Genomic DNA, 23,815 nt, shown 5'->3' with positions numbered 1-23,815 from the left:
CTCTGGGCATTTGTATGGAAATCGCCACCGCTACGCGCTATATATTATTTTACGAAAAAAAATATGAATTTAAAGTGACATTTTTCAGAATGAAGAATAAATAGACTACATTGTCCAATTTTTATTTAGTGCCAATCGCCACATATGATTGTAACAGCCAATATTGCTTCAAAAAATAACATAACATTTACGATTTTTGGATAAAAAACACTTTTTATTTGTATGGAAAGGTAACTATAATAATTATTTCAAATATAACTCGTTCCTAAATTATACGAAAATGATATATAACTTTCCCCTAGTTGCTAAGAACAGGAAGAAATGTAACATAGATTGGACCTGGGGAGTCGACCCTTTCACCCCCCCCCCCCCCCCCTTTTTTTTGGTACGATCTCGTGGCTACCGGACCAAATCTGAGGGGCTACCGCGAAAACAGAAATTCGCAAATTGCGGGGATCTTTCTCTTTTACTCCAATGAAGGCGTAATTAGAGTGACAGAGAAAAATGCCCGCAATTGACGATTTTCGATTTTCACGGTAGCCGTCCAGCTTTGTTTGAACAATCATGCCAAGCGGCATCGCCTATAAGACAAACGTGCATACTCAATGCGCTTATTACTAACCCTACTACCTATGTTTAGGACAGAACATAATGACGCTCGAGAATGTAACTTGTTTGAATCGTAAAGTAAGTTCATGACGACATACAACATTGTGGCACAGTATTAATTAAATATGTATGGCAAGGGAGATTAGAACCGCACCGGCAGGTGGCGCGGGAAGTTCGCGTGAGGGGCGCTGTGGTCGCAACATTGATCCGCCGCCCCGCCTCACGCCACTCGGCCGAACTTCACGCTGGTCGACAGGCAAACCGTTGCTCACTTCGCTTCAACAATTTTATGTATGAAACCTAAGTAGTATCTATACAATTGTGTTGTTTGGTAACCTCCCATTAACAAAACTTGTTACGACTCCGCGACGCAAAGGTACACTATTAGTCGAATACGCCACTCAGGCTATGGTCGGCGTCGCTACACTATTGACGTTTTTTTACTTTCTTCACATTGTTACAGTAATCTTTGTGTCAGCTACAGCTACGGATCGAAAGTCACAAATACGCGATGACAGCTCGCACGAACGTTCGTGAGCTTTTCCGTCTCATTGTTGTTGTGCATAGTATGCAGTTGTAGCAACATATTTTTTAGTAATTCACTCGTACCTACTCTTTATTACGAGTAACGCTGCTTTACTCTTTTGAGTTTAACTGTGCTCTATTGAGTTTGAAAGTGCAACGCAGTGGAAATAATACGTGGAACAGTTTGTTGGTGATTTAAAGTTGAACTCAATCTAATCGTCTGACGAAAGGAAGCGATAAGGCGGCACCACGTTTCGCCATAGTAAATTACGTTATTCAAACCATTTTCCGGCAAGAGGTTCACCATCTACTGTACGCGGGCAATCTGTAAAAGCATCGTCATTGAGTCGAATAGAAGCATCGCCGAGACTGTCAGGAGCGGGATCCGAATGCGGCCGCGGCGGGGGCGGCGTCGCGGCCGCCGGCGGCGTCCGCCCCGGGTACGGCTACGAGGCGCTCTCGGCCGCGAGCGACGGCAGCGAGGGTGAGCCGGAGGACGCGCCCGAGTACACCGCTTTCGAGATGGAGCTATCAGGTGGTGGCGAGTCTGCCGAGGGACCCTCCTCGCGGGGCTCGGCTAAGGTCAACTTCCCCCCCGACTTGGAACTAGAGAGACGTCCCACCGCAACCGCCGCCACCGCCACGTACCACCGCGGCCGAGGACGGTCGATGAGCGCCTGGAGTGATATCAGCCGATCCAGCATACGCTTTGAAGAAAGGTAAGTCCTAAATAAATTACCTACGTATTCTCTTCGTAAATCGTCATGACACTCATGACAAATTGTTGTTTAAAGAAGTCACTACATAATACAGGTAAGTGTAAACGAGATTTTTGGGTACCTACCATTGAAACGTCAGGTCTGAGTAGGTATTACTTAGGAAGGCTACCATGCTGTTCACAATTCAGTGTTAAGAGGAACGTAAAACAAATATTGTTGTGCTACGCCTACGAGGTATAAGTAGAAGACAGGAAGACGTACATAAAGGGCGTTTAGTAAAGGGGATTTCTACATCCACTCACCAATACCTTATTTTTATTAGGGAATTAAGCAAGCGCCATTAGTATCGCTAAATATGTTTGACGCATTCTGCCGCGACGGACCCTTCTTAGCATGCGCAATTCGGAACTCTTGCTTAAATTCGCAAGAGCTTTAGTACAATCGTTACACTTTCAACCTTAGACCACATACAAATTGCTGTTTTAATCGAAGGCTGGCGCGTACTTTGCTTTATGTGTCTACTAAATATAGGTACCTATCCATTTATAGGAAACATTATAAATACATACGGTAAAAGGTGAATGTATTATATGATGTAGGCATTCTTTCTCAACGAACATCGGGTACCTATAATGATTCGCCGAGAAATTTTTAGCAGATTATCGATTCGCAGACAACGAACGTTTCGCAGAGTGATTTATTTGTCTACATTTAATCAATTGTTCTTTTCTTTTGTATCTTTTTACTGAGGTGTGCCAATAAAGAGTATTCTATCTATCTATCTATCTAATATCCAAAATGTCTTTTCATATAAAGTATTCATTCCGTTTTTTATTGTTTTGAACGATAGGTTCAAAAACATAAAGCATTTGCATTTTAGTTTAGGTACCTACTTGGTTCTTCAAAATATTGGGATTAGAAGTAATTTTTAACATTTTTAATAGGTAGTTCAAAACTAAAGAAAAGTATGTACCTACGAGTAAGTTTCATTAAGACTATTTAAACAATAAAAAAAAAATCCTAGTAAAATCGACATAAAATGAACGCCATTTGCGTCATACAGTTTTCGTTCACTTTATTCGAAGAGCAATGCTTATGTTATGAAGGAACTGGGGCGGAAATATCGCTAAAATCAGCATTGAGCACGGCGCACCGCACTCGCTTGCCGCGCTTTTGTGTTTGAGACTCGCGAGCATCAGTATTTACTTACTACTGTCCTCCTCATCCTTATAATCAGTATAGAGGAGTTGAAAAGTAGTCAAAATGAACATAGTTATACTAACTCTTCGAAATGTAGGCAAAATTAAAAAGTTGGCAATCACGTAACAGATCCTCCATGTAGCCTACATTTTAATATATTTAACTGACTTCCAAAAGTAGGTTTCATTTCAAATCGTCGACGCCGACGTCCCTCGAATTTGCTCTCAGAAAGCATTGTTTCATTAAGTTTAGTTTTAGTTTAGTTATTTATTCATTAACAATATTAATTGTGTATGAAATATATAAATATAAGTACAAAAAAAAATCACTTAGGTACAATAGTTACAATATTCACATTACTTAATAGTAAGAAAAAACCGGACAAGTGCGAGTCGGACTCGACCACCGAGGGTTCCGTACTTTTTAGTATTTGTTGTTATAGCGGCAACAAAAACACATCATCTGTGAAAATTTCAACTGCCTAGCTATCACGGTTCATGAGATGGACGGACGGACGGACAGCGGAGTCTTAGTAATAGGGTCCCGTTTATACCCTTTGGGTACGGAACCCTAAAAAGGAAATTAATATTAACAAAAGCATTCATTTTTACATAATGTCAAAACAATAATAAATTAGGTATGTGTTTAATAAGTTACTTAATGGAATATTCAAAATAAACTTAAATAAAATAAATATGCAAAGAAATTATAGTTGAGCTAAGTACTATGGTGAACTTTTATCACTCACCAAGCCCGAGCCTAGGGCTGATTTAGACGGCGCGCGAACTCGCATGCGATTTTAGTTACATTGCGGACTGTTGGTTACCTACGTCTAATTCAACCGACCGATCAAAAACCGTACGGTAATGAAACTCGCATACGAGTTCTCGCATCGTCTAAATGAGCCCTTAGAACTTAGGTTCACCTGATATAACTCTGTTATAGGTACTTGTTGTTACACTTGTTACTAACAAAATTAGTACCCACTCAATAAGTATAATGTTAGTAGGTTAGTTAGTACCTACTCATATGTTTTGACACATGAAAACTACTTAATATACGCCAGAGTAATAAATTCCGGGTCATTATCATTTAGTTGAATATCTCGAAAACGAATAAACCTAGCGTATTGAAACAAATTGAACCTTATAGGGAAATTAATAACCCTTAATTAAACGTATAAAAACTTATTGATTGACGTGATATGACGTGACCATTGATATCAAAAACAAAAAACGATAAAATCGGTTTTTTATAAATAAGAACTTCTAATTTTCGCAACTGTCTTTGCTTTTATTTTTGTTCTGTCATAAAATGTATTTATAAAGTCTCCCAGATATCCAGTGGTCATTATAAAAGTAGTAGGCATAATTACTACACTCGAGGAATGTACGAGGATCCTCACAATACTGGAAGATTCTGAGAGGCCAGCGAGAAACAGCAATACTGCCCGATTTTAACTTTTCGGTTAATAGACCTAGGATTAGATGTGTCAGTGTCAAAACTGACGTTTTTGTTTGAAGAAACGTCACATTTGACACTGACATATCTAACGATATCCCCCTTCAATTACATTTCGAATAATTATATGCATTGGTAGAGGAATGGGAGAACATTCTCCAACAGTACCTATTTCACAAACTTGGTAATACAGCATGCCGAATCGCATTGCAGCTGTGCGGGCAGCACATGTGGGTAATATCAAGTACCTACTAAAATGTGTCATAATTATACATGTAAGTATAAAAAGGTCAATATATTCCCTTTTCATTTTGCAACCAAATGAACGCCATTATTACTTTATCTTTTTAAACTAAATATGCTATTAGTAAAAAAAATTCTGTAAGGTTAAATTTATTTCAATACTAGCTTTATTCATTTTCGACATATTCAAGTAAATGCTAGTGACCCGGAACTTTTGCTCTCGAGTGTACAAATAAATATTGAAATACTATACAGGGTGTCCCTAGACAGACAAAGTTAGACAAAGCCGAAATGTACATATGCATTAGGGTATTTAGAACCAGTATACAAAGTATCATAACAATCGGTGTAGCGGTTACGAAGAAATTAACAAATTACGTTTTTTTTTACTTTGGAGCAACCTGTATCTGTTAGTAGCTCCTGAGGTAATAAATAGTATGAAACCTTCTTCGACCGTTTTGATTATCTTTGTTATTTATGACATTAATAAGATTGTGACTTTTGACAAATGTCATCATTGCCGCACATTTTCAAACAAATTGTCAAAAGCACTGCCAATGATTAATACAGTATGTTTCTTTTTGTTGTCGATTATTGCAAATAACTTATGTTTGAAAATTAATTTTTTTATCATTTTTTCTAATTAAAAAAATATTACCGTTAGAGCATTTCTGAGAAGTAACCCGACGTGGGATTTCAGGGTTTGTCCAATGGCTAAGGTCATCCTGTATAATTACAAGAAGAACAGTAAGACATTTTTCTGTGCGAAATGCCGCTCAGGCGATAAATAAGTAAACGAACAGCGTTTCGTTTAATTATCGCCAAAATGAGCTGCAAAGTGACCAGGTACGGAGAATAAAAATAAACAACGGGTTGCACTCCGGGAGTGCCGACAGAAGTGAAAACTCAATGACATTGTAACAGTTTTTCGATCAGGTCACGTGTCCGTCTTACGAAGCGTCGTACGTCTTACGTCTTACGCTCCCGCGAGTTTACAAAAATATAATTAACAGCGCCATCTAGTGCAAAATGTCTGCAGCACTATGTATAATTGAGGTTAACGCCATCTAGTGTTATTTCGTCGCATTACTTGAAACCCCTAAGCACATCACTGTTAGTACTCGAGTTATATTAGTGCCATTTAGAGGTAAACTCACTAGCTGGCATTTAAATCAATAAAGAAAAACTCAATGACATTGTAACAGTTTTTCGATCAGGTCACGTGTCCGTCTTACGTCTTACGAATCTTACCTGTCGTGACTTTATCATTTTTTCCCCATCACAAAAAGTGCACAGCGTCGCTAAAGAAATTTTCACTTCAAAAATAAAAAGAAACTGCTGCGAATTATACCTAACCATGACTTAGATATCCGGATGGACAAAGGTACCTACAAGGCCGGGCACCGATTGCGTCGGTTCACCTCTACTAAAGTATTCACTCTGAAGCGAAGATTCTATATCCACCTAGTTCTCTGTATAGCCAGCTGTGTGGAGCAATCACAGCCTTTAGATTGCTGTGTGCCAAGCAGCCTCACTATCTATCCCCAATCTAATCTGCTCTGACCAAATTTAGCCCATGGATCACAATAATATCATACTGGTCATCTAATATAATGTTTGCCTGGGTCCAATAATGCGATTTATTAGTTTAATATTATGTTATTTATTGATTATTAATTTAGATCCGCGTTTCCACGCAATAATTTTATTTAAATTTATTCAAGAAACATTTAAACCTAAAATTATTATAATTCTTATATGTTTACGTAATTTCCCATTTTCTTTTGAAGAATGCTTTTTAGCTTCGGCTTTATTTCCAGTTTTCGTTTGCTTTGAAAACGCAACTTTTAAAAATTAACTCCCTCCGGTCGTGTTTTAATTTTTCGCCTCACGTTGCGAATTTTATATTTTTCGCACTTGTATCGTTAATTACTATTAATATCTGGGAGACCGAGCTTTGCTCGGAAAACATATAAAAACTCAAAAATGCGTTTTCCCAGAGATAAGACCTAGCTAGATCGATTTATCGCCCCTAAAAACCCCCATACCTATAGCAAATTTCATCGAAATCGTTATAGCCGTTTCCAAGATCCCCGAAATATATATACTTATGTACATATAAATAAATAAATATAAACAAAAATTGTTCGTTTAAAGGTATTATTAATATATATATATATATATAGATAGATTGTACCAGTATCACAGAATAAGTTTGTAGTACTTAGTTCATATTATCAGAACGGCCACGCACCGCCCCGCCTCGACACCAATTACCTTGCCCCGCGATAGAAATCTGGCGGACTTCTGCCGTAGGTACTCTTAGTTCGGTTAGCAACTTTCAAAATGCCGATGTACCTATTGTGTTATGTACGGGTACTTGTCAATTTTTAGAAATAAATAATCAAGTTTTCCAATACCCAAAACACAAAATATAAGTAAATAAACCTAAAATTTAATAATGGCGTTTTAAAAAGCAAAGTAAATGCAGGACTATAAACTGACAAAGCCAATTCAACAATTGGAGAGAAATAAAACATATACCTACATTTTGTTTGTTAACGGATTTCGATCGAATTATCCAAAGCGGCCGGCGGCTCGTCGTGTCACTTCGGCCTGCCTCGGCAAGCTTCGACAGCTTGCCTTGGTTATTTTGTAAAGGTGGCTTCACACGAATGTAGGTGGTCGCCATAGCCTTCCCCATGCGCCGCACGCACGAGAGTCGGCCCTAAGCAACTTACCCACACAATGACGCGTGTACATTTGTACAACGTGCCGTTGACACATATATAGGCAAATTATTTTTGATTTATAGCGTCTCCGCCAAGTCTCCGCCCTGTGCGCTTATAGTCTGTCAAGCCATTTCCGCCAGAAGAAAAAAAAACGGCAAATTTCGTCATTGGCCCATAGAAAATTTGAATTTTGCGCCTTTTTCTATTGACAAAGTTGTTTGACAGACTATACAGGGCGTCCCTCGGCTATGCCACATGGAGGGCAAGTACCTTGAATATTGTAGATGGAACATTTTACTGAAAGAAGACATTATTTTAATTTAAAAAACAATTTAAACTGCATTCATAGATTTTTAAATAATTACATGGTTGAACCGGGAATCGAACCCGCTACACGAGAAAAAAAAATAGGACTATGCGATCGATAACACAAACGCAATTCTTCCTATACAATATGGATTCCACAGAACTGCTCTTTACTACATTCGTGATTCACACAGTTGTTTTTTTAACTATGCAATCGAGATTCTTCCTATTCGTGATTCTACACAATATTTTTTCGACGCAACCGCAGTTTACTACATTCGTGAATCCATACAGCCGTTATTTTAACGCAATCGGGATTCTTCCTATTCATGATTCTACCCAATATGGGTTCAACGTGACTGCAGTTTACTACATTCGTAATTGCACTCAGTTGTTATTTTTTCACAATAATATAGCGTTTCATCTTAATCAATAAATTCATACTTTTAACTCGGTAGCAATCAAGAGGCGCTGGTAGGTGGGTAGTCTAGCGGTGGGAGCGGGCGACTTTCAACCCGGAGTCACGGGTTCAAACCCCCGGCTCGTACCAATGAGTTTTGTATGTCCGATATATGTTTTTTTTATATTTACCAGTCGCTTTACGGAGAAGGAAAATATCGTGAGGAAACCGGACTAATCCCAATAAGTTCTAGTTTACCCTCTGGGTTGGAAGGTCAGATGGCAGCACTAACAGTGCGTGATTAGCGGTCACGATAGCCACGCGCCGCCCACCTACAACGACAGCGCAAGTACACCCCCAATCGGTTATCTCATCAGCTCATCACGCGCCCAGCGCGCTGCGCGACTGGCGCACCTAGTGCTTGAAAAAAATAGACCTAGGTTCTCCGAACCATGTCGCGAGAGTGACTAAAAATACATGAGTTAAATAGCAAAATTAACTTAATAAGCCACATTTTTTCTAAAATATATCATAGTCCGAAGTATCACTTTTGTCTAAACTGTCACCAACGCCTGGAAGTGAAGAATCACTTTTTCCGTTCACCAACGTCTTGGTCTAAAGAATCACTTTTGTCCAAACGACCAGCAATGCCTTGAAGTGAAGAATCACTTTTGTCCAAACGTTCACCAACGTCTTGGTCTGAAGAATCACTTTTGTCCAAACGACCAGCAACGCCTTGAAGTGAAGAATCACTTTTGTCCAAACGTTCACCAACGTCTTGGTCTGAAGAATCACTTTTGTCCAAACGACAAGCAACACCATGAAGTGAAGAATCACTTTTGTCCAAACGACCAGCAACCCTTTGAAGTAATGAATCGCTATTGTCCAAACGATCACCAAAGTGTTGGTCTGACCTGACATTTGTGTCCGGGTCAATATTTTCTGTTTCTGGTTCAGAACTATCATAATCTACAAAGCTGAAATTATCGTTCTCACTCAGTTTTCAAAGCTTCTTCTATAGTTACACCTCCGTTTTCATAATTTTCGATTATATCTGTTTCCTGGTAAATTTATGAGTTCGTCGTTTCTTTCGTTGTTTTGTCCCTCCTAGGTTTCGCTTTATTCGGAAATCTTGATATTTGGCCTTTTTATTAATTTGCTATAAATAAAAATAGCTTTGGGTGACGGCCAAATCTCACTCCGATTCGATGGTGCCACCCTTCTAAAGCACTAGTCGTTTGGTTCAATTCATTATAGCAACTGAACATCTCGGCTTTTGTATTATTCATCCATTGTTCTCTATAGTATTTTTCAAACTTAACATATTCTTCTACATCAGACATGGTTTGTTCAACACAGCGAAAACCTTCAGGTATAGCTGATGGTGGAAATAATGCCAATTTGCAAAGCTGCCGAGTAATGTTTTCACCCATTGGGTGTTCAGTTACTCCGAGATTTACAGCTTGTCTCCAGATAGCTTGCTGGTAATGGAAAAAACATCCTTTTATTACCACATTTTTAAGCCTTTTGTCACTGAAATTTCGTAGGCACTTTTATAATGTTTAATATTTAGCGATAGTTTTTGTTTCAAAATTGAAAATAGTAGTTCGTATGTTCTTTCTGATTTGTTCGGAAGCAAAGCATAAATCACAGGGACAATTGTAATACCTTTCTCATTATTTTTGATCAAATCGATATGTAGCGTATACAGCTGGTAAAATAGTGACGGAGTTACCTTGAAGGTACCATCACCCAATAAAATCGTGGACGTTTTAATTGCCTATTTGGCTAACGGTGTTGCAAACACATGTTGTGTTTGTCGCTTATTAAGAAGTCCTCACATATAATTTCGGGTAGTATAATATCTTCAATTTTATCGAATGAACTTTTTTTGACACCCAATGCTTTGTACGGTATAAAGCATTGGGTGTCAAAAAAAGTTGTAGCTTGTACAAAGAATCCTTTACTGATGTAAAGTCTGGAATGTATTGTGACTCCCTCACTGATGCCTTTTCCTTTAGGCTTTCTAATTCCTTTTCGTATACTCTTTGTATCGGCCTCATCAGTTTTTGTTACTTTCGATCTGCAGTGGTCAAGGCAGATATCGATTTTATTTTTAAAATCATTAGGCTTACATGTATGAGTACTCTGCCTCAGGACATGACTTCGTTTAGCAATGGTTATTGATGCACTGTGTAATGGATACATAAATAAATGTGCACGGCGAACCGCCCGCTGTCGCGTCTGTCTGTGGGTAGATCGCGCAGGGGTGGACGTGTCGCGCGTGGACGGAACTAAACCTTGTGTTTTACTGAGCAAGCCCCCTCACGATAACAGTGGACGTTACATTGGCGACGAGGATAAAAACGTGAGAAAAAATCCAAAAAATAAATGACTAAAATGACCAACGAAAGTTATCAGTTTAAATTTATTTTCTTTTCAATAAAAGGAAGAAAGATAATTGGCCAAGTGGCACAGGTATTGAATCGTATGAATAGGTAATTAGGTACCCATCATTTAGACTTGAGCAGAGTATCTGGAGAATATCTGGTGATATCTAGGCTATATTACGGCCGAGGAAATAATATTTTTGTTCGCTAGCAGGATTACTAGTTTTTAGTAGCATTTCAGCGTTCCAATTCAGTTTAAACACTATTTAATGTTATTGTTTTAGCAGGGACAGATTAGTGAATAACAATTAAGCCAAGTACCGTAAATTAGGTTATAATTGTAGACTTTTATAAGCATTGCGGTAAATTAAAGAAGCGTGTAAAACTATTATGGAGCGAGTATAGATGTACCTAAGCCGTCGCGCATGTTACTGTGAAGTGCTAAATATGTCTGTTTACTAGTAATTTATAGGTAGATATACCGCTGATGCTGTCTGCATAACGGTTGCTGAAACATTATCTGGGTTCACGGTAGCATTTTAGGAGGGTAGGTACAAGTGTATCGAATGAACTGCAACTAATTAGTAATAGTTCACATAACATAAGCGTTAACTGGACGTTATGTAAATAGATAGCAAGTGTACTCTTTACAATAGGCTTGTCTTGTGTGTACAGGCTTTATTTAGCATCAGGCTAAATAAAAATCAACTGATCAGCTGCTATGACACCTGTTTACGTGTACCTGGGTACGTATTCGAGTTAATTAACCAAATCAGCATAATAGATGTTATTCGTGCTTTGCTTCTATAAAGCAAAAAGGAAAAATAAGGAAATAAACTGATAGCTGTCGATGGAAATAGTCGTGAAAATAAGTGTTAGCTAATATTCACCAAAATAAAACCTGCATAGGTTGGTAATATGTGATGTGTCAACATAATTAATAATCAATCGCGCTTAATAATTGTTGACGATGTTGTTGACATCGTTACTATGCTACGTTACTACATGGATACGTTGACACATCAACATAAACGTGCCTGTGAATATTAGATGAGTTCCTCATAAACAGCCACAGAACACCGCCTCTAGAAACCTAATATTGGCCATTTTGTTCCCGACGCAAATCACCAAACTGTGAGGTGCGGGAGGGGTGCTCACGGCGTTGCGATTGGTCGTTTCAAACATGGCGCGCTGACACGTGTAAGTGTAGGGATGGGACATGTTCATTACCAGTTCTGCTACCAGTGATATCGAGTTTTATTGTGGTAAAATTGTTACCAATTTAGTATACTTAGAGTAAACTTACTTAATAAATATATTGATTAATTTAATATTTCATTAAGTAATTTAACAATGTACCTGAAATTTTTACTTAACATATTAGGTCATTTCTGTTTAAAGTACCCAGAACTTGAATTTTAAAATTTAGAATTTTTATATTATTTCCACTCAGAATCGCAATCTCTTTCGATACGAGAAAAAAGTGTCGCCAAAATCTCATACAATTATTTTCTTTTGTCCGTTTTATTAAGGTCATAGAAGGTTGTATTGAAAACATATTCAAATGGACCAATAACATATGCCTATTACAAATCAACTCCGAGTTCTCTCGCACTTCTTTGAAGTTCATCATCAGGTCCATCTCGTGACATGAGACCTAACTGCTCACCTAGAGGATTCTAAAAAACCCATACAACATATGTCTATCACAAACCAACACCGAGTTCCCTGGAACTTCTTTGAAGTTCATCATCAGGTCCATCTCGTGACATGAGACCTAACTGCTAACCCAGAGGATTCTAAAAAACCCATACAACAAATGTCTATCACAAGCCAACACCGAGTTCCCTCGCACTTCTTTGAAGTTCATCATCAGGTCCATCTCGTGACATGATACCTAACTGCTTACCTAGAGGATTCTAAAAAACCCATACAACATATGTCTATCACAAACCAACACCGAGTTCCCTCGCACTTCTTTGGAGTTCATCATCAGGTCCATCTCGTGACATGAGACCTAACTGCTCACCTAGAGGATTCTAAATAACCCATACAACATATGTCTATCACAAACCAACACCGAGTTCCCTCGCACTTCTTTGAAGTTCATCATCAGGCCAATCTCGTGACATGCGGCCTAACTGCTCCGCTGGCCTAAAGGATTCTAAAAAAACTTACACAACATGTTACCTATATATTATGTCTAAAATGGTACAATACGGCATGACGAAGCACGAAGTTTCCGCAACTGAAAAACCATCATCGTCACATCACTAGTCGAAAGGGAAAGGGATAGCGCATTGCATTTTCAAGTTAACGAAAAGAGACGGACATAATTCGCCACTGCTTGCTGACCAGTATAAAATGAACCCCGCGGACAAGAAACATTATTCAATGAAATAATGAATTTGACTTTCCTGTGGGATGTTATTCCATCTGTTTCGTAAGTAGATGTCTTAGATGACTTGCCACACCATTTTACGCTGCAATATCCCATGATTTCCCAATGAATTCAATAGTTTACGATTTATTTTCTTAGACTCGTGCATACTGCTAACAGGTCGTAACCTTGGGCGCAACTGATCGGAGCGGCGCGCGAACAATCTTATATTTGACCTATACACCATACGGGCGGTGACCGCGAGTCGTCCTATAAGCTCGGTCTATAGGGGTTGGTCTGTGTAAACAGCAAATGGTAAAATTACCGATAGTGCCACAGTTTATGCGAGTTCCTCATAAACAGCAAATGGTAAAATTACCGATAGTGCCACAGTTTATGCGAGTTCCTCATAAACTGCAAATGGTAAAATGCCACAGTTTATGCGAGGGTCAATTTTTGAAGAGGGTGTTTTTTTGACATTTGTATGGCAAATTTTTCATTTTTTCGACACTCTATGGCAGTATCTAATTTTTTATGGCACTATTTATTATTTTTGTGACATTTATAAGACCCTAGCGACATTTGTATGGCACCTTTTCGACATTTGTATGGCACTATGTCGAAATTTGTATGCCACAACCGACATTTGTGCGGTCAAAATAGCCGTATAAATGTCGCCATACAAATGTCGCCAATAATATTTATTAGCGAAATTTCCTACACAATACAACCGATTCACTTATATATTTTACGATATATTTTAACACTATAATTGCAACTATTATTATAAAATACACATTTTTATTTCGACTGTGTACCAACATATGAAGCGTCCATACAAATGTCATTGTAGTTGTACCAAAATATATCGAAAGAGATTCTTACCTTTTTTCATATACTTAAATTAAACTGTTTCCGCGTCCACACTCGATGTCAATCGACGCCCAACTAACCGCACTATTGCGTAATGAATTTAATCTAACCGATATTCAATAGACAAAGAAGATTTTGGGGGGTATCTTTAAGTCATAACAAAACAAGTGCCGCGCGGGACAACGATAAAAAGGCTTCCCTTGTTTTATTAAATAACGCATTAATTTATCGAAAGGATTAAACCAATTCTCTAGAAAATGCTCTTTATAAAAATGCCAAGTTATTCATAATACGTTGCCTACATCCAAAGTTATGATTTTTTTATTGGGCTATGCCGCCACTGGGACACGCGAAAAACGGCAAATTTCGCCGTTGTTGGAACTTCAAATGCGATTTTGTCAGAAACTAATAATATTTAAGGTACAGTTTTACATTTTTTTTAAAGCTTATAATACATTGAATGAAAATATATACATACCCAGTCTTTTAGTCCTACGGACTTCGAATTTTAGCCGTTGGACAGCAAAAAATGCCAATTTGAAAATAGACCCGCGAGTTCCTCATAAACTGCAAATGGTAAAATTACCGATACTGCCACAGTTTATGCGAGTTCCTCATGAACTGCAAATTATATAAAATTATAGTGCCACAGTTCATGCGAGTCCCACATGAACTGCAAATGATAAAATTACAGTGCCGAACTGTGGCATGCGAGTTCCTCATAAACTAGAAATGATACAATTATAGTATCACAGTTTATGCAAGTTCCACATATACTTTTGTATATGCTATGGGGTCCAATATTATGTATATGTGCTGTTCGTTATGTTTGCTACACGTTAGGTAACTTCGATAACTCTTTAAGTATATAAACTCGGTAGTTAGGAGGTGCAACAAGAACCGAATTTTGGAAAATTTCGAATGTTATCTATTTCTAATGATTTTAAATGTGATTTCGATGCGGAAAAGGAAACGATCTTATCGATCATATCGTAGGAATAGCGCCTCCGCGGAAATTAATGAATCTATGGGATTTAGTGAAAATAGATTCAGATTCAGATTCTTTATTTGCGTTAAGTACACGTACATGCAAATACATATTTACAATATTTACATTAATTGCTTCTAGGTCAAATATTAAGTATATACAATTCTACATTTACTGACTGATTCCATAAAGTTCAGCAAAATAAAACAAAGATAAAAAGTAAAAGTAAAAAATAGATGAAATGTCAACTACCTACACAACTTATTAATAATCAGTTTAATTAAATACATTAGCAAAATATTGCAATATGGCCTATTTATGAAATAATCCCTTTTATGTCAAAGGTTCTTACATCACTACATGGTTTCATGTCTGTACTTACTTAATTAAAAAATGCTGTTATTGAAGTAGGTATACACAGTTGAATTAGTTTGAATAAGTTTAGATTTATTTCTGAGATTGAAGTCATGGGTTTCTTCAACTTATTATAGTTATTTTGATTAATAGACAAAAACATATATGCGGTATAAATACAATGGCGTAATTATAAAGATTTTGTTGTCTATAAACATATTGCGATGAGTGACTGGTATGACATTGTGTTTAGATCCAGCAATAATTCGTAATGTTTTGGCAAAGTTAGTACATAGTTATGTTAGTGCCGTTACCCCATACTTCTATACAATATCTGATAATACTCTCGAAGTAAGAAAAGTATATCTACGTCAGCAATTTTCGAAAGACTTTTTAAGGAGTAGCACGCACTTGCCAGTTTTGCATACGGAACCTATTTGGTTGTTCTGTCCCAGATATATACCTACGGATTGAGTTCCATAGATAAGTGATCTTAGGACAAATTCAACTATTACGATAGAAGGCAACTGAATGAGTTTGGGCAAACATAACGAACAGGTAAATAGGATTGCGATAATGGCGCCGCCTTCCCCTAAAAGACATAATGTGCATGCATGTGATAAACGTGTCTGTAAAAGCCATTTCAAAACGCAAAGCTGCACTAGGACTAATATATACCGATAAAAGTCGACGTACACTAATCAAATCAGTGGCGATACGTGAAACCTGAAGTTTTGAGACAACAGAAAAGTGTCTGTTCGACACATTTTACACCTTGAATTTGGCATCTTTTCTTTGAATATGAGAAAAATACTACCTTTTTATGGAAATATGCTTCCCACCGTAATACAGTAACTGATCAAACTGTTTGAGTTTACATTCGTCTCAGAAGTTGTGAGTGCACCAAGTACTAACAGCGGAACTCCTAGTTGACCAGCGGTGAATTAGCATACTTGTGAATCTTGTGATAATGTATACAGACTACAACTATTGTGTAAAAAAAACAATATTCAGATCCGAATTATAGTTGCCTAGTTGAGTTTGAGACTAAAAAAAAAGTAATTGGACCGAATGGAAACAATATGTCTACCTCTATAAAATAATAATATTTATGTGACAGTAATCCTTGTCAAATGAGTACTCTATACCAATCATAATCATGAAAAAAGATCAGCTTCCAAATAGTAAGCAGGTATTAAAGTTGTTTCCAACACCAGCATAAAAGTTAACATGCATGCATCGCATAAGTAATATTAAGTTGCTATATTAAGAGGCTGTTAATACCGAAAGCTCGCACACTGTCTAGTGTATCGGACTAATTGAGATAGCACTGTCATGGTTACTGGGCCATAAAAAGGGAAAAATATCCTAATAAACAATACATATCCCGTTGCTGTGGGAAGAATTATGAGTTGTCGAATACGTTTGACATTGGCAATCTACAGTTAGGTGACAACCAAACCAAACCGAACCACCGAGTTCAGAGATGAGTTTTGGTTGTACCAAATGGTATTATCCACAGTTGATGGAATCAAGGCTTGATTTGATGTAGATGCAAAGTCTGACAGTTGTACATCTCGAATAAGGCCCCTGAACATTACATCCGATATACCATATTTGAATATGTCAATATTGTATTCAGCAAGTATTCTAATTAAAAATGATAATCAAATAGTATATCCAATGCAAGTTATTTATAATAATAACGGTCAATTAGGTAGGAACATCATTATAAGTACATACCTAAAAACCTGAATAGTAAAAATATAATTATTTATATACAACAGTGTTTGCTAAAATAACTTACCTATCTATACACAAGTAAAATTAAGTAACTAAACAACTTGTTGTGGTATCTACTGTAACAAATAGTATAAAATTCCTACCTAACTTAACATTGGACTATGTATGAGTATTATAAATTGCATCATATCTATATATACGGTATTATCAAACAAGTCAAGTAAAACCAAGGCATTCAGGTTGTTGCCAATAAGTAATGTACTACATGTAAGTACAAGGCGTAATTGCGACGAAACAACCTGTTAGGTTACAAATTTTATTGTAAATTCACAAAATAGGTTTAATTTTGTGAAACTTGTATGTACATAGCTTGTACCAATGCTAATGACAATACCTAGAAATGTGTAAGCATCAAAAGAAAGTATGTACCAATTAGAAATAGAAATAGAAATAATTTTATTCGTGAGCACAAATACAAAATAAAAACTTATACTGGCGGCCTAGCCAAGGCGGCAATTAAGGTTAAAAAGATAAACTCCGAGTTATTAACAATTAGAATATAACAAATAACAATCGCCATACAGCGGGGTAACGCTGCAAGTGTGATGGGGACCTTTGGATCCGGCATGGCTCAGAACGGGTTTTAGTTCTTAAGTTTTGTAGGTTACATATCAGAATACCGAAAATCGATTTACCTAATGTTGAATCACCTATGCTCGTTTCACCTATTTTTTTAAATACCTAATGACCAATTAACCTAAGCTCATAACACCTATTGAACGAATTACCTATTGCACGTTTCACCTACAATTGGTTTACTTAAGCTCAGAATACCTATGCTCGATTTACCTAAAGTTGAAACACCTAATACTCAAAATACCTAAAGCTAATATACCTAATACATGAAACACCTAATGTTGATATACCTAATGCACGAAATACCTAAACTCGGTATTCCTAATGATCGAATTGCCTAAAGTTAACATACCTACTGCTCGAATTACCTAAAGTCGGTATACCTAATGATCAATATAACCTAAAGTTAACATACCTAATGAACGAAATACCTAAATTCGATACACCTAATGCACGAAATACCTGAACTCGATGCACTTAGTGAACAAAATATGTACCAAAAATCAAAAATATAATTATTGTTTAGTAAAATATTATTAGGACATACTTACAACATTTGGTATCATTTTTTTAGCCAAATCATTCAATTGACTTACTATTTTTTATTATAATATAAGGTCTAGTCATTTGCCAGAGTCGAGATAGGTGCGACGACGAGCAAAGCGAGGAGGAGCGTGTTAAGTTAACTGCGACCAAACAGTGCCAAAACCGACTGTTATTTCATCGTCATGATGCTAACTTACAAAAATTAAGTTTTTGATAAGATAAGATAACTAATTTTGTATTAGACTTCAGAAATCATTCTACTACCTAAAAAGAAGCGTTTCAAAAAGTGTATTTTTAAGTTGTTATCCAAACAAACAGTTTCTACTGTAAAGTTGGGAAATCATACGATTTATTGGGTGGAGTTGCGACTTGATCATTCGGCAAAATGATATGAATTTTGTACTAGGTATATAGACTTTAGGTATTCCGTGCATTAGGCATATCGACATTAGGTAATGCGTGCAGGAAGTATATCAACTTTAGATATTTCGTGCGATAGGTTTAACAGTTTTAGATATTTCGTCCATTAGATAAATCAAATTTAGGTACATCGTTCATTAGGTATATCAGCTTTAGGTGTATCGTCCATTAGGTATATCAGCTATAGGTGATTCGTGCATTAGGTACAATAGCTTTAGGTGAAACGTGCAGTAGGTAAAACGTGCATTAGGTATATCGTGCATTAGGTATTTCGTCCATTAGGTTATTTAAGCTTAGGTATTATAAACTTAGGTCAGTCAATGTTTAGGTAAAATGATTGATAGGTAATTTAAAAATAGGTGAATCAAGCATAGGTGATTCAACATTAGGTAAATCAGTTTTCGGTATTCTGATATGTAACCGTTTTGTATGTACCTACGTATTTATATTATTGAAATAAATAAATATTAGAATAAAAGGAAACTGATTTAAAACCGCGAAAAGGGACCTAACATTTTGTAAAAAAAAAAGAAGTAGTAAAACACTAACGATGTGCGGAATGAAGAGGCTCAAAGTTGAACAAAGAGTGATGGAATGCACCAACCCGATATGGGCCCGATTCGGATTTTGAAATAGACATCTATTAGATATCTTTTAGACATCACCAAGATACGATAACGATATGTTTAGGATCTAACCTGTCAAATATGACATTTGCGTGATTCTGGAGATACTCTTGAACAATTTCCTCAGGATATGACTTAGAGATCCAATTCACATCTAATAGATCTTACGCTATCTAACGTAAGAGTGAGATTGGTTCCCCGAATTGCGCTGCAAAAGAGAACTAGTTGATATCTAAACTATAACCTATCTAGAATGGATCTAGTACGTGTCGTCTCTTGTAAAATGTAAAATAAATAAATCATTATAAAAAGGAAGAGATGTAATGTATACATAAATAAATGTGCACGGCGAAGCGCCCGCTGTCGCGTCTGTCTGTGGGTAGATCGCGCAGGGGGTGGACGTGTCGCGCGTGGACGGAACTAAACCTTGTGTTTTACTGAGCAAGCCCCCTCACGATAACAGTGGACGTTACACACTGCATGCCGTCGTATTTACGCATCTCCAGTTGGAACCATCTTTGCGATCACCTCTAAAATAATATTTATATCCATTTTTTAAAAGAACCTACCCACCTACCAGCGCCTCATGATTGCGGCCGGGTTAAAAGTATGAATTTATTGATTAAGATGAAACGCTATATTATTGTGTAAAAATAACAACTGAGTGCAATTACGAATGTAGTAAACTGCAGTCACGTTGAACCCATATTGGGTAGAATCATGAATAGGAAGAATCCCGATTGCGTTAAAATAACGGCTGTATGGATTCACGAATGTAGTAAACTGCGGTTGCGTCGAAAAAATATTGTGTAGAATCACGAATAGGAAGAATCTCGATTGCATAGTTAAATAAAACAACTGTGTGGAATCACGAATGTAGTAAACTGCAGTTGTGTGGAATCGATATTGTACGGGAATCGCGAATAGGAAGAATTGCGTTTGTGTTATCGATCACATAATAATCCAAAATATACCCTGTAGCTTTATCATACCGATCGAAAGGCTTCATCATAAGGATTATATTTTGCTAAATAACATAGTGTCAGAAATAAAAGGAAGACCATGAAATTTAACATTTGATGTGAAATTTTGTTCAGAAAAATTAAAAGCTGACATTTGCCGTAAGGGGCTGTCCATAAATTACGTCATCGATTTTTGTCGATTTTTGACCCCCCCTCCCCCCTAAAATCATCCAAAAATCATGCTTCGAATGATCCCGTTTCCTCCTACGCCATGCTACCATCATCCGATGTCCAGACCCCCCCCCCCCCTAATTTGAAATGACGTAATTTATGAATAGCCCCTAAGGACATACAACTGACATTATCATTTTAAAGTTTAAAGTACCTATTACTAATGAATCAGTACCCACTTGAGAAGTACGCATCATTTCCCTTTTATGATTTAAGTGCATGATACAAGGATAAAGAGATAAATAATTAGTAAGGTACCTGGTTGTATGCAACAAATCGAGTTTCTGTCCAATCAAGTTTCCGCCGTATCCTGAATCTGCCGAAAAACGCGTAAATGTTAAAATTCATGGTCTTCCTTTTATTTCTGACTCTATTTTATTCAGCAAAAAATAATCCTTAGGATTAAGCCTTTCGATCGGTATGATTAAGCTACAGGGTAATTTTTTTCTGGTGTAGGGGGTTCGATTCCCGGTTCAACCATGTAATTATTTAAAAATCTACGAATGCAGTTTAAATTGATTTTTAAATTAAAATAATGTCTTCTTTCAGTAAAATGTTCTACAATATTCAAGGTACTTTCCCTCCATTCCATGTGGCATAGCCGTGGGACGCCCTGTATGTGTATATTGAATGCTACAGAATAAGTTGTGAAATTAAAGTAGGTAACAACTAAATCTAAATAAACTTAGATCCTCCGAAAAGTAACATAGGTATTCTAAAATTTAGATTTATTTTAAGACAGGAGAGATAAAATTTTTAATTATTTACTTACCTAATTACAGATTAAAATACGAAGATATTTCCCTAATCTTGTGCAGATCCACATCCTCCTAAATGTTGTGGACATTCGTTGTAAAGCGAATACTGGTCCAGTAGTAGGGAGGTAGGTAGGTACTTTATCGCGCGTTCTAATCGATTCCTTTAGATTATGGATTTTTCCATTTCCATCGCTTTCTTTAATAGCTACACCAGATGGTTTGACCTTCAGACGGCATGTGTCCCTGAATATATAGGTGCTGTAACTGTGCTTTTGCTATCACTGACTAAACTCTGAGGGGTGAATAAGTAGGCCATACTGAAAAACTTTTACTATGAGGCCAACCCAAAAACCGCGAAATAAAACCTACTATCTCATACATTTCGGTGAATCAGAGTCAATGTTTTTATATAGATAAGCTGATTTTTTTTTCGCGATTTCTTGAGCTTCATAGTCGTCTCCTAACCTCCCCTTATAGCGACCCCATTCCTCACACAAAACTGACTATAAGTTCATATTAGCCATCAACAATTCCCTCGGATCAATGTTCACTCTGAATATTGATATACGTTGGTCACAATTTACAGGAGACACATCATTATTCTAATTACACCATAAGAAAGTCGTTGAAGTGATCCAAAAGCAAAAATCTCTATCGTTCGGGCGTCTACCCTCTTGTCTTCCCCTAAAAAATCACATGTCATTCTATGGAACTTGCTAACTATGTAAACAACCGCCATATCGAAATTGTCTCTGAATGATGAATTTACTAAAGTCTATTTCAATAGAACTTGCTAACTATGTAAACAAACTGCCATATTGAAATTGTCTCTGCGTGATGAATTTACTAGTGATGGGCAAGACTCCTACTTAATACTTTACTTATGTCAAACCATATCGAATAATAAAATACCAAAAGTAAAAAACAAGTAGTAACTTATTTTTAATTTGTTTAATCACGATCAGAAGACAAATTAGTACTTAAGAATGATGTATTGATGTATTTTATAACCGCGATAGTAGGTACAGAGCGTGGGTTGGGTAGTGTGTAGCGGGTTTATATCACAAACTTTAGTCACAACACTACCCATCATAGACAATTGTAGAATTTAAAAGAAACAAAACCGTTCGTTTGTTGTCGTGTCGCTATCTATTTCGCCCACCGTGTATATTGAACATAGCCAGTTTTTAGGGCTTTCACCCCTTGTAGGCTTTTCCAATGACGACGTGTGAAGGCATATCACGCACGACAATAATGTTCGGTGGGTAAATAATCATTAATCATTGAAGCCTGTTACAAAAATGAAAAATGAGGGAAAAGTTGTCAATTTTTTTCTGTTTGACTGCATCTAAGAACCGGTTTAAAATTATCCAAAGTGTTTCCGTACTTACCGACTAGAACAGGCTTTGGTATATGTTCGCACTTGTATTAGGCAGCCGTCTGGAGCCGATCCAGGTCGCGGGGCAGCACGCTTAAGCGAGCGCCGTTAAGTGTATCTAACGTAATATAATGATTTTTTCGCTTGATAGTACCTTACCTACCTTCGTACGTTTTAAAATAAACTGAATAAAAAAATGCGATTCAAATCAAAGTACATAATTTGACCAACACAGCAGCAAAGTTCGGCAACGACGGCAACGGTTTGAGTAAATTCATCAGTTGGCTGATTTCCTAAACTAGTATAGTAATTATTTTTAAATGCTACGCAGAATCTGAATTTTACAGAGCCGATATTTTTTGCGGCTTCCAAGCATCGCTGATTGTTTTTTGACATTGACCCAGAGAGGGTACTGATTTTAGCAGAGAATTATGGCAGAGAATATAATTATGTACCTACCTACTTATTACTGTTTGTGTTCGAACGAACATTTTTGTAACATTTTAGTGAACTTGAAAATAATAGAAAACTAGAAAAGGGATTCAGCGTTATTAGAAATGTATTGCCTTCCCCTAAATTGGTGAAATAAAAAATAAGTTCAAAAACTTAAACCCGACTACTGCAAATCGCGCTCTAAAAAGTATGAAACAAGATAGAATACTTAGGTATCTGAAATTATCTGAAATTATTAATAATGTTATATTTTTTTTATAATAATATACAACGTAATATAATTTACTACATTTTTTATCTATTTACAGAGATATTCAAAGGATCGCCGTGGTCGTATGCCACGATTATAAACTTTAAGGTAAAGTGGCATACGACCACGGCTATCCTCTGAATCTCTGTAAATATATTAAAAAAATAGTAAATTATATTACGTTGTATATAATTTATAAAAAAAATATAACATTATTAATATTTCCTGTTTGATAATTTCAGATAAGTATTCTATCTTGTTTCATACTTTTTAGAGCGCGATTTGCAGTAAAGACTGTATCGTTAATTTTATTCTAGGGACAACTTTACTTAGCCGTTTTTTTTTGTATTATATTTTTATTTCAAAATTACACATGTGTTTAATTAGTGCTTTAATAAGGAACACATTTCATCCTGGGACCTCGTAAAGCATATGGTTTGGACAAAATTTACCCAATCCTCTCGAGTAACAATTACGACTGCTGACAAATACTACAAGAAAATTTGCGGGTTGCGAACATGACAATGTCACACAAAAAAAAAATCGTACTATGTAAACAGCAATTACACATGATTGTACACAAAACGTGGGGTGAAAAATCGTTTTTATGTAATAATAAAAATTAACCACAT

The 23,815-nt window shown here is 36.7% G+C and overlaps 1 protein-coding gene across 1 annotated transcript in view; it reads left to right on the top strand.

The window, feature by feature from the left end:
* The first annotated feature begins 818 nt into the window (after positions 1–818).
* Positions 819–23,815, top strand: part of LOC134803921 (potassium channel subfamily T member 1) — a 137,047-nt gene continuing 114,050 nt past the window's right edge. The window contains exon 1 of the mRNA XM_063776738.1: positions 819–1,853. Coding sequence (XP_063632808.1) covers positions 1,657–1,853 — 197 coding nt within the window. The 5' untranslated portion in view covers positions 819–1,656. The remainder of the gene's footprint in view (positions 1,854–23,815) is intronic.

The sequence above is a fragment of the Cydia splendana genome, chromosome Z, assembly GCF_910591565.1.
Source record: "Cydia splendana chromosome Z, ilCydSple1.2, whole genome shotgun sequence".
Lineage (NCBI taxonomy): Eukaryota > Metazoa > Arthropoda > Insecta > Lepidoptera > Tortricidae > Cydia > Cydia splendana.
This window is presented reverse-complemented; position numbering and strand designations above follow the sequence as displayed.